Consider the following 18,438-nt stretch of genomic DNA (forward strand, 5'->3'; position numbering starts at 1 on the left):
ATTTATCAGGCACAACTCTGGTGTTCTTGTTTATGTTCTTGTTTATGTGGATGACATTATTGTCACTGGCAATAATATAAAAGGTGTTCAACATGTGATTAATGGTCTTTCAAATCAGTTTTCTCTAAAAGATCTTGGTAGTTTGCATTACTTTCTCGGTGTTGAGGTCATTCCTTCACCAAAGGGGTTGTTTCTTTCTCAACAGAAATATGTTTTGGAGTTATTGCTAGAGACTAATATGCAGAATTCCAAAGGGGTTTCTACACCTATGAGCTCCAATACTGTTCTCACAGTGTCTCTTCCAGAAGATATTGTTGATGCTTCTTTCTATCGGCGCATTGTAGTAAACTTCAATATTTGTCCTTTACCAGGGCAGATATTGCTTTTTCTGTTAATAAACTTGCCCAGTTTATGCATTGTCCTTCTAATGATCATTGCCGGGCTCTCAAGCGTTTACTACGGTATCTCCAACAAACTGCTCATTATGCTCTATTTTTATCTCGACAAAGTGACAACAAACTTCGCACTTATTCCGACTCTGACTGGGCTGGGGATCCTGTTGATCGCACCTCTACAACTGGTTATGTTGTCTATATTGGTTCCAGCCTCATTTCCTGGTCTTCTAAGAAGCAACGGGCAGTGTCACGATCTTCGACCGAAGCTGAATATCGTGCCGTTGCTGCTGCCTTGGCTGAAACAAATTGGATTACGAATTTATTACAAGAACTGCAGTTTCCTCTAGCTGCAATACCGCATATCTTCTGTGATAATATTGGTACTACCTTTCTTTGTGAAAATCCTGTTTTTCATAGCAAAATGAAGCATATTGCTATTGATTTTCACTTTGTTCGTGACCAAGTTCAAGCCAAGAAAGTTCATGTTTGTCATCTTCATGCTGCTGATCAGGTTGCAGACTTGCTCACTAAGCCTTTGCCGCGTCGGGCCTTTGATCAGCTTTTTACCAAGTTATCAGTTGTTGCACTTCCTGACAACTTGAGGGGGTGTAAAACAGAATCCTAAGAATCATATCTGTTATATGATTCGTCCTTCATTCTAGGCTTTTTATAACTTTGTTATTTATTTGTTATTAGTTAGGATTTGTTTAGTTTGTTGAGGTTTATAAGGCCACTGCTGCTGTATATATATTGTACCTTCATGATAGCAATGGAATCAGATTACAATTCATATTCTTCAATATTTCTTTACATCGAAGTGATGCTCTTATTACACCACACCATTATATTATGTTTTTCACATCCTTAACACTTCAAAGGCAGAAGACAACCTTGTTAGTTAACAATCGCATTATTATGCTTATAACATTGTTAACATGGAGTTCCTTACTTCCTGTTAATGTTCAAGGGCAGAAGACAACCTTATAATTAGTACCTCCAGGGCAAGTAAATGTGCTGGTCTGATCATCTTTAGGATAACTATAAGCATCTCTGCATCTATCCTTGAAGAACCTTGAATAATCTGTAGGTCCACAGTTTCCACTGTTGCAACAATACTGATCGGTTTTAAACACAGTACAAGGATTATTACACCCTCCAGGTGCCCTTAACACATTAGGACACTGTCCGTTTATATCAGCAGTACATCTAATTCCTCGACTACATCCACCAGATGTTGGACTAAAGTCCATTGGGACATTAAATCCATCAACAAGAGATATGTCGAAGAAATCCAAATTATTGAATTGATTTAGGGCATATTCTGCCAGGGTATTTGGTGGTTGGCCGTAGCCTTGGCATTGGAGTACACCGCCGCAGTCACCAGTTTGACATTGGCCTCTACCGGCTCCGTCAAAACGACACTTGGTTCGAGCCCATATACGAGCTGCTTTAGTACCAGGATTCACATTGAGAGACCAGCTTTGGTGAGAGTCAAGTTGTCGGCCACCGCCAGGCACAGCGGCTGCCCAAACAGTGTAAGGACAGTTGTTTGTGATAGCAAAAGTGGCTGCATGAACTGAAGTGAAACTGAAACTGAGACCAACTAAAATAAAGAGAACTGTGCGAGTTTTTTTGAGGAAGATCATTTTGGATTAGATTAATTTGCGAGTAGTTATGCAAGTTTGGAGGGGGAATGGGTTGCCATTTATAGTGTTCATGAGACATTACTTGCTCTTGTGATAATGGAGAAGAAGAGGATGTATAATAAATTCCTTTGGGTGCAAAGACATTTTTGTCGTCATCAATATCTTTGGAAGATAATGCAAATACTTTTCTTAGTCATTTAGACTTGTTAATTAATTTCTTAGCTGAATCTTGAATATCTGAATTTTTAAATTTCAAAAAAATCATATTGATTAACTATTGTTATTGATTAAATTTTAACTCTAACTTTTTTATTATTGATTTTAAAATATTCAAATAAAAACCTTTCAAAATAATTATACTATATTTCAATAATAAATAAGCATTCAAATACTAACATAAATGCCTGTAGACCAAGTGGGATATGTAGTAAGATGTATTCAAAAGTTAAATCTTTTCCTTCTCAAAAAAAAAAAAAAAAGTCAAAAATATATATTTTTTTTGTTATTTATTTGGTTCGTTGAATGAGCTATGGAAGGATAGTCGGGTAAGTTTCCCCGTTTACGAATTAATCCTCTTATTTCAACTCCAATGGGAATTAAATTTGAAAATTTTTTACAGAAATTCCCTTTTTTTTTTTTTTTTTTTGGATATGAAATCTCAATACTAAACTCAGTTCTTGGTGCCATAAAAGATGAAATGAGTAAATGAGTGAATGAGTGGAAGACTTGGAAATATACCGTAGTCTATATAATTGGGAACATGGAAGATAAGAAGTGCTTCCGGTGATGATCCAAGAAGATATTTTTGACCCTGTTAAGGAGAAACAAAATCATGTTTTTGAAATACCCCGAATTTTTATTTTCGAAACTCTTGAATTTTTATTAAATCAAAAATCAGAAATTTTGATCGGGTGGGCTGTAAGTAGAATAAAATCTCCATTCGAGCCCAAGTTTGCGAGTTGGGCCTAAGCCCAAATATATCATCGGAAATTTTCGATTTGAGAACAGTTAAAATTTTCGAGAAGTAATATGAAACTGCAGCAATTTAATCTATTATGAGTATATATAAATTAATTATCCTGAAATCAAATATTGTTACTATTAATATTTTTATTATTATTGAGTTAATGGAGAAAAAGTTATGGAACCTAACTAAAACAATCGAAATAAATCGAACTGAACCCGAAAATCGAATTGATTTTTCGAAAAACCACACGAATAGCTTGAGAACCAGTGGAAAAACCCGAGAATTAAGTGAAAATCAAGTAAAATCATCAAATTAGACCAAACCGGTTTGAATCGAACTGGAATGGCCTAGAATTTGCTAGAAACCGCCTTTCTTCTTTCTTTCTTTTTCTTTCTCTTCTTCTTCTCTGCGCGAACTCACCGCCCCCCCCTCCCCTCTCTCGTTTTCCAATCACCTGAGACCAGTGCCTTCGACCACCACTCCTCCACCTCCAGTTTCCTTTTCTCTCTGTTTCCGCTGGCGCAGCAAAGGCGAGCTGTGCTATTCCGATCGGCACAGCCTCCTGCAGCTCCTCTCTTCGATTCTCCGACAAGATCAACCAAGGACCGGTCGATTAGACCCTCCTCATGACGCTAATAGCTTTGTTGGCCACAGTCCTCGTCAGTTCCATCCAAGTTCGCACCAACAGTATCGGTTTTGAGCATTCGAGCTATTTTCGATCATTTTAACCGGAAATATTCAATTTTCCACACATTCTATAGCTAGGTAAATTGATTTTTGACCCTGTTTCAGTATATTTTCATGAATTCTTTGATTATATTTTAAGAATGAGTGTAGCATGATTATGACTGCAATTATTATTGCTAATACTTAGGCTATTGCAGAAATTTATATATATCTAGCTACTGTTTAGGTGAATGGGATTAGGAATTTCGAATTTTTGCTTTTGAATTGGTATATAAAGTGATTCCTATATCGATGGTTACATTATTACATTTATTATAAATCCTTGTGAAGAATTAAGCATTCTTTAGGTTGAAGGTAGCTAGTTAGCTATATGTTCAAGCCCTTGTTATCCTATGAAGGAATTATTAACTTGTTTCCATTTTGAATGAGTTATAAACTAAATTTTATTAAGAAATGTGCAAAACCAATGGATATATCGTGGGTATTAAATAGAAAACTTTGAAGCCCTTGAGCGAGCAACAATTTATTTAGTTGATTTCTTGAATTGTAGTGTTTTGGCCGGATGAGTATGTGAAGTCGTAAACCAGGTTCTTGATGCGGTATAAGCTTAAGTTTAGGAAACTATATTATTGTTGGTGGACAGCAGCTATTTCGGATACTTCGTACCATTTTATATAATCGGCATGGAAACAAATATATGTATGTATTGATATATTTAATACTCTTATGTCGGTTACCGCTTGATAACAATATTCTTGCTAAATTAACAATTCAAATATAAAACGCTTTAGCTATATCTAGAAGTTGTATTTTTATGCCAAAGACAGAAAAATTGATAGGCCTTAATTATATGTTTAAGTTGCGAGTTGGGTTACTTAAAGTGTGCATTAGTTTAGTGACTAATGTAGAGTTTTAATAACAATTAAATACCTTGAACAAGAATGATCGGTAATATGTTTGGAACAAGTGAAGGTTATTTTTAATTTGCGAGTTATGGTTGAATGGTGATATTGTTGTTTTGGAAGGAGGATGGGATTTTAAATTGATTGATTGCCCGACGGATGGGCTGTGTGCATTGATTGATAAAGATATAATAATATTGTGATATTTGAGCAGGTAGATAGTTCAATTTTTAGGGGAGGTGCTGCCGAAATTTTGATAGAACTTAGACTAAATTTTAATTAATAACATAATAAATAAGCTTATTTAGACAAATTCTATAATTTGATACATAATAAATAAAGTGCTCTAATTATTTATTTTCGTTGTTATTGTTTATTATTATTATTTATTTTATTGTTGTTGTTTATTGTTAATATTATTATTTATTTATTCATTTATTTGCATTTGAGAATGGATGTCTAATTGTGCATCCCATTACGACGTGCAACTGATCAATATGTCTGCATTTGATTGCAATGTTTGATTAATTGTGTTGTGATAATGCTATGCTTTGTTTGTGTGGAATTGGGATGAAGTGGACCACCGTGGGTTTGTGAGGACGGTCTGTGATATGGATCCTGAATATGATATGATATTTGACCGTCGGCCGGGAAAATGGGAGATCGGCGCCCCCGTGTGCTCCTGATGATATGGATTATGTGGAAAACCACAGGATGGCTTCTTGTTGTTGCGCACCTGATAATCTAGATTTGATTGTAGCCCGCAGGGTGGCCTCCTGTTGTGAGCACTTGATGATCTAGATTGGATGGAGACCACCGGGTTGCCTCCTGTTGGTATGGAAAAGAAAAGGGAGAATGGAAAAAAAAAAAAACAATGAGAGGATTGGTTAGTGAGGATTAGACCAGTTGGCCGTATGGGGGATTGGCTCCCTGGTGCACATGTATGAGAGGGCGAGCCATGTGTGAGGACGGCTCGTTGGGGTTTCAGGTGGCGCCACCGACTAATTTCCACGTGATGTGATTATATGAATATGTTTATGATTGTGAGTGTTGGTGATATGCCATTTGTGTGACTGGCTGTGTGAGCATATAACTAGTCGGATGACTAGATTAATATGTGTACACATTTGTGTGACTGCGTGTGTTGTGTAATAATTATTACTCCTTAGAAAACTCACATGTCTTGTTTAAATTTTTCAGGAAGTAAGTTTCTCTTTAATTCGATTGAAGCTATTTTTCTTCACCGCAGGGTTATTAAGAAGTTTTCCTAGTTCCATAATTATTTTGCTATGTAATTATATGTATAAGAAACTATGTATAACAAACAGTTAGTGACTCCGCAGTTGTAGAATTTACATACATCTAGTCGTGTAGTAATACAGATGAAGTAATTCTGTTAGCCCATATTAAAAATGTATTGTATTGTAAATGGGGCTCGAACTGTGAAATGTTGAAGATGATAAATTGGGCCGAGATATAATAAAAATTTTGAAATATATATTGAGATAATAGATTTTAGTGATTCAGGCTTACTACGGGTCTCGGGGGCCTTAAGCTTACCTGGGCCCTAGTGCCGGTCCGGCCCATGGAAACGGGTCGTGACAGTTTTACAAAAAAAAAAAAAAAAGAAAAAAAAAAGATAATTTTTGTTATGAAATAAATGAATATCCTATAATTTTTGTACCCTTAATTATTACGAACTCTATTTTTTTGATTTGTGTAGGACTCTGTTAGAGTTCCACTTATATATATATGTGTGTGTGTGTGGCTTCTCAATAATAATGATACTCTCGTATTTTTTCATATTTTGCTCTCTATTCCTTCTTTTTCTTCTGTTAGTTTTATATTATTTTATAAGAATGTTAAGCATTAACCAAAAGTATATGTAGTTTTTGAATTAAAAATTATACCTGATATACTTAATTTTTATTTTTAATAATCAAAGAAAGAAATATGATATTTCCTTCATTCCATGTGTTAAGTTGTTTTAAGGTGATTGTTAGCGTTTTGATTATTTTAACAAGTAATATACAATCTTTTTTCTAATTTACCCTTATTTATATTAGATATAATAATTATTTTACAAATTACTTTGGTTTTGAGATAAAGATAATTTGATTAAATTAATTTTGATTGTTGTTAATAATTTAATAATATAAATAATGTTACTTACCAAAAGATTTCAAAAACATGGCATAAAAAATCAAATTAATAAAATATAATATTTCAATTACATATTTTATTTAAATTAATTATAGTAATTTTTGGATTGATAATATATCAAAAGATTATCCATTTAATAAAACACAAATAAATAACTTTCTAATTATTTTACTTGCACATGGTTGAAATGTCATATTTCTAAATCTATAAATGTGCCAATGAATAACGCTTAAATTTAAAGAATATTTAAAATTTTATTTTTACAATTAATTTAAAAAAAGAGAGAGAAATATTTTTTTTTATTTATTATTCTATCCTTAATTGCAATTAAAATGCTATTACTATAAAAAATCGAAATAAAGATAAAATTTATAAAATAGGGTGACGGATATACATTTTCTTGCTTCATATATGTCCCTTTCACTTCATTTATTTTACAAAACAAAGAAGGAAAAACGATACAATGACTTGACATAAGATTTTCTTTTCTTTTGTTTTCTTTTGGCTCTTTGTTTGTGTGATACAATGACTTGACATAAAATTTTCTTTAAGGTGAAAAGTAATTTGATTAGCTTTTGGTATGTAGCTAAAATGTAATCAACAAGTTGGAAAATAAAAAATAACGAAATTTATGAGTTGGAAAATGAAAGGAAGAGGACAAATTTGTCAAATTTATTAAACAAATTAGAAAATAACTACGCTGTCGCCGTGGAAGGTATGGATTAAGACGTGTGCGGTATACACATTATGTAGAAAAGCTAATACACCCAAGTAGCGGGAGGATTGACTATTCCCACAAACAACATTGGTCATTTTGACACCATTCATTAAGCTAATTTAGTATTTTGGTTGATGCTATGCAGTAACATGGATGATACTTTTGCGGGTTTGAGATTTTTCTGTCATTTTGACAAAGGAGAAAAAAGAGAATGAAATCAGTGTAATATAGGTTGTAAACAAAAGGAGGTTGCAATTAACCTGCAACATGCCATTATTTGATAGATGTACAGTGAAGGAAGGATGAAGACCGTATAACTATTGTGTTGAAGGCTTCGAGCATATAATTTTTATTTTTTTATTTTTTTTGGTAAGATATAATTTTTATTATTTCATATGTAGAGAATTGATTCGTTTACTTATATTTAATTGATTATTAATTTTACGGTATTCATAAGTTCATAATTAATTTATAAATAATATTTATTTATATATTATTTATTTGAATTATTTTGAATTGTATAATTTTATCCGTATAGAATTATCTTTTTTTTTTTTTTTTTTTTTGAGGGGATCTGTATAGAATTATCTATAATAAGATACAATATTTAAATTTTTTAATTATAAACTTTAAATAAAGCTAGACATGATTAATGAATTTTATTTAATATAAATTAAAGGTATTATAATTTCTATAACAAAATAATTTAATATAATAACCCGCGGAAAAAATAAATCTTTTAATACTATATTAAATACAATTTATAAAATACAATATATAGCAATAAAAAAACGATTATAACCCGCATAAAGCACCAACCTTTATCTAGTTTTACATATTTCTCATCCATTTTCTTTTTTAATATTCGTATTTAGTCCATAATGTGAATAATGAAAAGAATAATAAATTAAGAAACCCAAGAACAAGCCTCTGTATATTCCACTCCTAAACAGATTGTCGGTTCATATTCCTATTCCTATTTCCTATTTCCTATTTCCTATTTCCCATTTCCCATTTCCATTTCTGGTTTTGCTTGCTATAATAGCCACTACCAATGGAAGAAGTTGCATTCATAGTGAAAGAGACTCCCTTTTAAAGTTGAAGCAAGATATCATCAAAGATGAGTTGAATTTTCTTGGCTCTTGGTCTGCATATACAGATTATTGCAGATGGAGAGGTGTTATTTGCGACAACGCAACTGGCCATGTCACACAACTCCGTCTTCGTAGTCCTTATTGTGTTGTTGAAAGTGTTTACTCTTACCTTGAAGATTTGAATTATAACAGGTCAAATTGCGAGCTAGTATGTTGAAGCCTCCCTTACTTGAATTGAAGTTTGAATTATTTGGACTTAAGCGGAATTACTTTTGGATGGATCTCAATTCCATCATCTATTGCTTCGATAAAGAGTTTAAGATATCTTAATCTCTCTAATGTTGAATTTGGTGGAATGATTCGTCCTCAAATTGGAAATCTCACCAACTTGCGACTTCTTGGTCTTGGAGGTCTATGTTGTCTTTATAGCGATAATCTAAAATGGCTTTCAAGTCTCTCTTTATTTCAAGTCCTTGATTTGAGTGGAGTTAACCTCCACAAAGCCTCAAATTAGGTACAGGAAATGAACAATCTTATTTTTCTAGTTGAATTACGATTGCAGCACTCATGTTCTTTTGGTAATCCTATTATTAATCCAACATTATCTGTCGTTAATTTTTCGTCTCTTGCTGTTCTTGATCTTTCCTATCATTCCCTAGACAACTCTCTTTTGGTTCCAACTGGGTGGATTTTTTCTCTTAAAAATCTAATTTCCATTGATTTAAGGGAAAATAATTTCCATGGGTTAGTTTCAATAGGTCTTCAAAACTTGACTTGTCTGAAACACCTTGATTTATCATGGAACCATTTTAATTCTTCCATACCCTCACTGGTCGTACAGTTTCAGTCAAAGACTCGAGTTCCTTGGACTTAGCGAAAATGAAATGCATGGTATGGCCACCGGTTCCGTTCTAACTGGAACCGAACTGAAATCGAATAGTACTGTAGACAAACTGCAACCGGTTAGGAACCGGCGGTTCAAAACTTTAAACTGAAACCATCGGTTCAAAGGCCAGTTAAGGTTCATATAAATATTAAAAAATGAATTTGAACCGGCTCAAAACCGGTGATTTCGGTCCGGTTCGAACCAGATGCACAAATAAAATTATTTTTAGCTTACATTTTTTATAAAAAAATTTGTATCACTTGATTTGATTGTAGTTAATTTAATTTATGGTGAAAAGAAGTACATAATGGTACATAATTTATAAAAACTGGTGAAAAGAGTACACATGATTTGACTTCATTTGTACATAAAATGGTACATTAATAGTTGATTTGTAAAAAAAAAAATACTTTCATGTGTACAAAAAAAAATGGTGCAACGAGTAGTTGATAGGTGACTTTTAATTTTTTTTTTAATTTTTGGTAAATAAATTTTATTCATTTTTAATCAATTATTTATTTATTTATTATAATTTATTAAATTATCCAAAAATATATTTGTTATTTTTCTATTATAAGGGACAATTTTGGAAATTAATAAATGAAAACTATGTATAAATATGATGAGTTGATGATTTTTTTTTCACAACCAATTATATCATAACTCTCCTCTTATTCTCAATCAAAATTCTTTCAAATTTTCATAGTTCATTATTTTTTCTATAGCTTTATTTTCCTTAATATTGTAATTATCTATTGTTTATTTTTTATTTTCATACATCCAATTCTAAATTCCTTCTAATCTCAATTTTTCCATTTATGATTTTCAACTTATTCCATTAATTCTTTTTTTTCCATAATTTCATTTAAAAACATGGCACACAATTCACAAAGCTCTAAGGGAAAGCGAGTTACTCAAAGCGTGGAAGAAATTGATTCAAACGATCCATTGATTGATTTTTCACCGCAATTTAATGATGAAGTTCAATATCAAACTCTAGTTAAGGAACGTTATATTCGTCGTCATCCACCACAAGAAGCAACATCTCTTAATATTTCAATAGGTAAACCACCAAAATCAGATATTTTCAAGAAGCATTTTTGCAACAATTGTTCAAGATAATGGAGAAATCAATACAGTTCGATGTAATTATTGCAAAAAAGAATATGCATTTAAGCTTGGAGGAGGCTATAGCACTCTCAATAAGCATTTAAAATCACATCATCCAAGTGAGAAAGGAATGGATCTAGCTCAAACTCAATTATCGTCATTAAGATACGGTGATCCGAACAATATAGTGATGAAACTAATCAAATTGAAATGGCTAAAATGGTTTGTATGGAATGATTATCTTTTTCATTTGGTGAAAAAATTGGATTTAATAACTATTGTAAAAAAGTATTAAATCCTTTAGTAAAAAAGATACATAGAAATACACTTAGAAGGACTATCTTATCTATTTATTTAAAAGAAAAAGAAATTTTAAAAAATATATTTGCAAATTTTGATGGTAAAATTGCTATTTGTTGTGATATTTGGCGTGATGCATGGCAAATTTTGTTGGTAGAATTATTATTCATGATGAAAACTAAATGGTTAAAATATTATACTGAAACTCCTGATTTAAATTAGTTGCATTACAAGAATTTTTTCGTGTTTATTATGGATCTTTTAATGTTGAAGTAGATTATTTTTCTCTTACTAATAATGTTTTAAGGTATATCCATCAATTGTATGATGAATATTCTAAATTAGTATCTCCCCTTCCTCAAGTATCACATCCATAAACTACACAATCCACTAAATTTCATTCTACACAATTTACTTTCATGCAAAATATTTCAAAAAAAACCAAGGGAGGGTCCACATTCATACATAGAAATTGAGATATATATTAGCACAAATTTTGAGTTTTTAGGTGATGATGCGAACCCAACAAAATTTGACATTTTGGGTTGGTGGAAAAATCATGCAAATCACTTTCCAGTCTTAGCTTCAATTGCAAAAGATATTCTTACTTGTCTGATTTTTACTGTTTCAGTGGAACAAGCTTTTAGTGCAGATGGATAAATTTTAGATCCAACACGGTCAAGATTATTGCCAAATAATGTGGAAATGCAAGAATGCATTGATGATAACTTGCAAATCCAATTTTCTTTTATTGTTATATTTGTGTTGATTTGGTGTCATTTTGTGCTTAAAAGAGTGGTTTAACTTGATTTATTGTTTTTATGCTAGGAAAAGTTGGATTTGATATGAATGAAGCAAAAAGGAGCACAATTGAAATGTTTTGGAGCAAGGAAGGAGCTGCTGGAATTTTGGAACACAAATGCAAGTTGTTAGGCTCTTAGCCTTGGGCAAGACTAAACAGGAAATCAGACCAGCGGACTGATTGTGACATTATTGGCTGGTCACGACTTCTTCAACTAATTCCAGCACGTTTTACAGCCACAGGATGATATTAGACACAGGTTTTAGTGGGTATTTTCATTGTATTAGTGGACCCCACCTTCTAGGGGCTATTTAAGTCGAAATTAGGTCTTTTTGTGGATTATCTTCCGCCTCCCTTGGGTTGTGACGAATTTGACAGAATTTTTTGAGAGATTTCTACCGAACTTTCAATTCTTGTGAGGATGTTTTCTTCCATAGTCATGTGTGGCTAAACGTTCTATTCAGTTAAGGCTAAACCAAGGTAGAAGTTTGATTTCGATTGTGAGATTATATTGAACTTAATTAAATTTCTTTATTCTATTGCATTTATATCCTTTCTGTGATTTATTGGGAAAATATATCCCCTAGCGAAATTCTATTGAATGATTTAACAGGGCCCGTTATGTTGTTTGGTAGAAATTTCCATAGCTATTCGGCGTAATCAAATCCGTAATTGTTTGGTTAGGTTGATGCAGTTGTAATTAATATAACTTAATTGGGTAGAACTTTCTAGGTTGTATTAAGAAAGAATATAATCAGATTTAAATGGATGCTCGTAGTTTCTGTTAATCTGGACAGGGTTCTATTAGATTTTAAAGCGGTTAACAGTTAAATCCTTCGTCGTACTTAGGATTGCTAGTTGATTAGGGGTTGTTATTAGATCGTATCTTAGCAACCTATTCCTACGGTAGAATTGGTTGGGTTGACGTTCTTTCTGGCTATAACTTGTCTGTAATATGAATTAAGGAATTAATCTTGAATCAATGATCACTCGAATCAAATTTTCGATCCGCGGTATGCCTTGGCTGAATTTTCTATCAATTGTTCAGGTTCAATTTTTAATTTTATTGCATTTATTTCTTTGATTTAATTTTAATTCGTTTAGTTCGATTATTAAATTCCCCCGTTTCAATATCTATTTTTAATTTTATTTTCAGTTTTGGTCTATTTTCGACAAAGCTAATCCCTAGGGTTCGATCCTTCTCACCATATTTACAAGTTTTATTTTGTAGGGGAGCAGGTTAATTATTTTTGGCGGATTCGACGCCCGTCAAATTTTGGCGCCGTTGCCGGGGACTAGTTAACTTTACTGTTTGCTGTCTTTTTGAATGACCAGGTCTGAAAATTTGCCAATATTATTTGATCCTGAGATAGAGAAAACAGCCCGCTCACTAAGGAGACAAGCGAAAGAGCGAAAGTGGGCCGAATCGATTTCCGGAACTGAACCGGAAAGTCCAGCAGCTGGTCACCTTGATTTTACAGCTGAAACCAAAGAAGAAAGTCTAGAGCAGGAAGATATTCTTGCAGAAATTGACCAAGAGGAAGTTATGGCTGAAAACCGCACTGTTCGAGAGCTACAGGCTGCCCCTGTAGAGCAGCAGCCTATGTGTATTACTTACCCGGAGTTGGAAGTGCCATTTGAGCTTAAATCGGGTCTGATTCATCAACTTCCGGCTTTCCATGGAATAAAGACTGAAAACCCGCATAATCACTTGAAGGAATTCCATGGAGTTTGTTCTAGCATGAGACCGCAGGGGGTAACTGAAGAGCAAATTAAGTTGAGAGCATTCCCATTCTCTCTTAAAGATGCTGCTAAGGAGTGGTTGCTTAATCTACCTCCAGGTTCCATCACCACATGGCCTGATATGGCCCGAGCATTCTTGGACAAGTATTTTCCCGCTTCTAGGGTAGCCATCATACGAAGAGAAATTTGTGGGGTTAGACAAAAGGCTGGAGAGAGTCTTTATGACTATTGGGAGAGATTCAAGAAGTTATGTGCAGCCTGCCCGCAACATGGGATGTCTGAACAGTCCCTAATACAGTACTTTTATGAAGGGATGCTTGACATGGAAAGAAAGATGGTTGATGCAGCTAGTGGGGGAGCACTTGTTAACAAGACTCCACTCGCAGCAAGAGAAATTATTTCCACTATGGCCGCCAATTCACAACAATTTGGCCAAGTTGAAGAACCCTCCAGGAAGCTATATCAGGTATGTGATTCTTCCATTCAGTCTCAACTGAATGAACTAACCTCTATTGTTAAATCTATTGCTGCAGGGCAACCTGTGAAGAGAAGTGTGTGCGAGGTATGTTGCAGCGATCACCCAACTGACACATGTCCATCATGGTATGGTGATCAAGAGCAAGTTAACGCTATGGGAGGATATTTCGGGCAGCCCCAAAGACCGATGGGTAACACCTTCAATAGTACTTGGAAGAATCATCCTAATCTTAGCTATGGAAGCCACTACCAAAATTTCCAAGGATACCAACCAGCTAGACCACCTCCTCAACAAGCTCCTCCCCCAAAAATACCATTGGAAGATATTGTGAGGTCACTTGCCACTTCTCAACAAGAATTCCAGCAAGAAACAAGAAAGGGAATGCAGAATATGGAACAACAAATTAGTCAACTTGCATCTTCCTTGAGTAGATTGGAAACACAAGGGAAGCTTCCTTCCCAAACGGTGGTAAACCCAAGGGAAAATGCAAGTGCGATCACTTTGAGGAGTGGTAAAGAGCTAAACACAGCAGCCCCTAAAAAAGGCAGCAGCAGTTCTAAGGAAGAAGCTGAAAAGGAGGTAGAAATTCACCGAAATGGGCCTTCCGAACAGCCTGAAGTACGGCAGCCCCAAACCTTTACTGTTCAGCCTCCTTTTCCCGAGAGATTGGTTAAAACAAGGAAGGAAAGTGAAGAGAAAGACATTTTGGAGACCTTTCGCAAGGTGGAGGTGAATATTCCATTATTGGATGCTATTAAGCAAATACCGAAGTACGCAAAGTTTCTCAAGGAACTTTGTACCAACAAAAGGAAGGTAGATAGTGTTGAGAAGGTAGAGATGGGTGAAGTTTGCTCCGCCATGATTCAAAGGAAGAGACTCCCACCAAAGTGTAAAGATCGAGGTATGTTTGCTATTCCTTGTAAAATAGGCAATGTAGGGATTAAGAGATCTATGTGTGATTTAGGAGCTTCTATAAATGTCATGCCTTTATCTATCTACTCATCTTTCAAGGGTTGTCCCTTGAAAGAAACGCGTATTATTATTCAATTGGCAGACAGGTCTATAGTGTATCCCGTGGGATTGCTAGAAGATGTTTTGGTTCAGGTTGGTGATTTAATTTTTCCAGCAGATTTTTATGTACTTAATATGGAGGATGATAAATCCTCGACTGTAGCTGATTTATTGCTTGGGAGACCTTTTCTCCGCACTGCAAGGACAAAAATTGATGCTTATGAAGGCACATTATCTATGGAGTTCGATGGTGAGAAAGTCGAATTTAATGTTTATGAGGCTATGAAGTACCCTAGTGATGTGTCTAGTATTTGTTCTATTGATGCAATTGATCCTTTAGCACAAGAAATGTTTGAATTAAATGCTGTTGACGAGCTTGATTTAGTGCTTTGCAGGAATATTAATATGGACAGTATTAAAGAGATTGAGGAAACCTTCTTGGTTAATGAAAATGTACAGGAAATTGTGTGTGAGATGGAGACAAATCAGCCCCTAACAAGCAGCCACAGCCATATTGTTTTGCCTTCTCACCATGAGAAGCTTTTACCATCTGTTTTGCAGGCACCCAAGTTAGAGTTGAAACCGCTGCCCGGCCACTTAAAATATGCATTTTTGGGGAATGGAGACACACTGCCTGTTATCATCTCAAGCAAACTTAGTGAGGTTGAAGAAGAGTGCTTGGTTCAAGTTCTTAGGGAGCATAAAGAGGCCATAGGATGGACAATAGCAGATATTAAAGGGTTGAGTCCATCAACTTGTATGCACAAGATTCTTCTAGAAGAAGGAAGCAAACCCACAAGAGAAGCTCAAAGGAGGTTGAATCCACCTATGATGGAGGTGGTGAAGAAGGAAATACTGAAGTTGTTAGATGCTGGTATGATTTACCCGATTTCTGATAGCAAATGGGTAAGCCCCGTACAGGTAGTGCCTAAGAAGACAGGAATTACTGTAGTGGAGAATGCTGAAGGAGAGTTGGTTCCTACAAGAGTTCAAAATGGGTGGAGGATGTGCATAGATTACAGGAAGTTAAATGCAGCCACAAGAAAAGATCACTTCCCACTTCCATTTATTGACCAAATGTTGGAAAGATTAGCTGGTCGTTCTCATTATTGTTGTCTTGATGGTTTTTCAGGCTTCTTTCAAATACCAGTGGCACCCGAAGACCAAGAGAAGACGACTTTCACTTGCCCTTTTGGTACATTTGCTTATCGACGGATGCCGTTTGGTCTTTGCAACGCACCAGCCACATTCCAAAGGTGTATGGTTAGTATATTTTCAGATTTTGTAGAGGAGATTATTGAGGTATTTATGGATGATTTTACTATCTATGGTAATTGTTTTGATGAATGCTTAACTAACCTTACAAAAGTCTTAAAGAGGTGTATAGAATCAAACCTAGTGCTAAATTATGAAAAATGCCATTTTATGGTGGACCAAGGTTTGATTCTAGGACACATTGTTTCATCAAGAGGCATTGAGGTTGACAAAGCTAAAATTGATGTAATTAAATCCTTACCTTACCCTGCAAGTGTGCGGGAGATTCGTTCTTTCCTTGGCCATGCAGGTTTCTACAGACGCTTTATTAAGGATTTTTCAAAGATAGCTCAACCACTTTGCAAGCTTTTGCAAAAAGATGTGCCTTTTGTGTTCAATGGGGAGTGTAGAGAAGCGTTTGATATGTTGAAGGAGAAGCTCATTTCTGCTCCAATAGTCCAACCACCGAATTGGAACTATCCTTTCGAGATTATGTGCGATGCGAGTAACTATGCTGTAGGGGCTGTTCTTGGACAGCGTATTGAGAAGAATCCTCATGTCATATACTATGCATCAAGAACGCTGGACAATGCCCAATGCAACTACTCTACCACAGAGAAAGAGCTTTTGGCGATCGTGTTTGCTTTGGAGAAGTTCAGGTCGTATTTGTTAGGAACAAAGGTGATAGTTTTCTCTGACCATGCAGCATTGAGGTATTTGTTAAAGAAGAAGGATTCCAAGCCCCGTTTGATTCGTTGGATTCTTTTGCTTCAAGAGTTTGATATAGAGATAAGAGATAAAAAGGGGTCCGAGAATCTTGTTGCTGATCACCTTAGCCGGTTGATTTTGAATGAAAAGCCATCACCATTGGACGATGATTTTCCAGATGAGCAACTCTTTAGCTTCCAAAAAGTTGTTCCATGGTATGCTGATATAGTGAATTATTTAGTTGCAGGTACTTTACCGGAAAATTTAACTAGAGCTGCAAAAGATAAAATCAAGAGAGATGCTAAGTATTTTGTTTGGGATGATCCATACTTGTGGAAGTTTTGTTCTGACCAGGTGATTAGAAGATGTGTTATGGATGTGGAAGTGCCATCCATTCTGAAATTCTGCCATTCATCAGCTTGTGGAGGTCATTTTGGTCCTCAACGAACAGCTCGCAAGATTCTGGAGTGTGGACTTTTCTGGCCATCAATGTTTAAAGACTCGTACATTTATTGCAAATCTTGCGAAAATTGCCAGAAGACAGGTAATTTGAGTCGTAGAGATCAGATGCCCCTTACCTCTATTCTTATTTGTGAGATTTTTGATGTGTGGGGTATAGATTTTATGGGGCCATTCCCATCATCATTCGGGAACAGCTATATATTGTTGGCAGTGGATTACGTGTCCAAATGGGTTGAAGCTAAGGCAACCCGGACTGATGATGCGAAGACAGTAGTGAATTTTGTCAAGAGCCATATCTTTTCTCGGTTCGGACTTCCAAGAGCAATTATAAGTGATCGAGGAACTCATTTCTGTAACAAGATTATGGAGAATCTGTTCAAAAAGTATGGTATTACGCATCGTGTCTCTACAGCCTACCACCCGCAGACAAGTGGACAAGCAGAAGTTTCGAATAGGGAAGTGAAGTCTATACTGGAAAAAACTGTGAGTCCTAATAGAAAAGATTGGAGCGTCAGGCTGGACGACGCTTTATGGGCTTATAGGACAGCGTATAAGACACCGATAGGAATGTCACCTTATCGCTTAGTTTATGGCAAACCATGTCATTTGCCTGTCGAGTTGGAGCACCGCGCATTTTGGGCTATTCAGCGCTGCAATATGCAATATGGTGAAGCTGGTGATAACCGAAAATTACAATTGCAAGAGCTTGAGGAAATTCGCAATGAAGCTTATGAAAGCTCCAGAATATACAAAGAGAAGACTAAGGCTTTCCATGATGGCATGATATCCAGGAAGAGCTTTGTAGTTGGTCAAAAAGTTCTATTATTTCATTCTAAACTCAAATTATTTCCTGGTAAGTTAAGGTCCAGATGGACTGGTCCATTTGTTGTTACTAATGTTTTTGCTCATGGTGCAGTGGAAATTCAAAGTCTAGAGACCAATAAAATTTTTAAGGTGAATGGGCATCGATTGAAGCCATTTTATGAAGGTTTTGGAGCTACTCAATCGGAGAATTTGAGGCTCGAAGAGTCTGGGGAGTACAGCTGATTAGCTCAAGAAAGTCTAGCCGGAGACGTTAAAATCAAGCGCTTACTGGGAGGCAACCCAGCATT

General features: G+C 35.1%; 2 protein-coding genes and 1 non-coding gene across 3 annotated transcripts; 1 reads left to right on the forward strand and 2 right to left on the reverse strand.

Annotated features, from left to right (window-relative positions):
• Positions 1-1,208: 1,208 nt before the first annotated feature.
• On the reverse strand, positions 1,209-2,055 carry LOC105629804 (thaumatin-like protein). Its single transcript, XM_012211449.3, has one exon. It carries the CDS (start codon positions 2,039-2,041, stop codon positions 1,358-1,360), a length of 684 nt encoding a protein of 227 aa, XP_012066839.1. The 5' UTR covers positions 2,042-2,055; the 3' UTR covers positions 1,209-1,357.
• Positions 2,056-12,997: 10,942 nt separating this feature from the next.
• On the forward strand, positions 12,998-18,373 carry LOC149494346 (uncharacterized). Its single transcript, XM_089725472.1, has one exon. It carries the CDS (start codon positions 12,998-13,000, stop codon positions 18,371-18,373), a length of 5,376 nt encoding a protein of 1,791 aa, XP_089581598.1.
• On the reverse strand, positions 13,583-13,689 carry LOC149494347 (small nucleolar RNA R71). Its single transcript, XR_016322345.1, has one exon. It is a non-coding gene; the product is annotated as a small nucleolar RNA R71 (small nucleolar RNA).
• Positions 18,374-18,438: the final 65 nt, after the last annotated feature.

Source organism: Jatropha curcas, chromosome 8 (genome assembly GCF_041381405.1).
Source record: "Jatropha curcas cultivar XTBG-Jc1 chromosome 8, XTBG_Jcur_1.0, whole genome shotgun sequence".
Lineage (NCBI taxonomy): Eukaryota > Viridiplantae > Streptophyta > Magnoliopsida > Malpighiales > Euphorbiaceae > Jatropha > Jatropha curcas.

Bases quoted from the DNA above. Each gene is read 5' to 3' on its own strand.
- LOC105629804 (XM_012211449.3), bottom strand. From the start codon at position 2,041: ATGATCTTCCTCAAAAAAACTCGCACAGTTCTCTTTATTTTAGTTGGT.
- LOC149494346 (XM_089725472.1), top strand. From the start codon at position 12,998: ATGACCAGGTCTGAAAATTTGCCAATATTATTTGATCCTGAGATAGAG.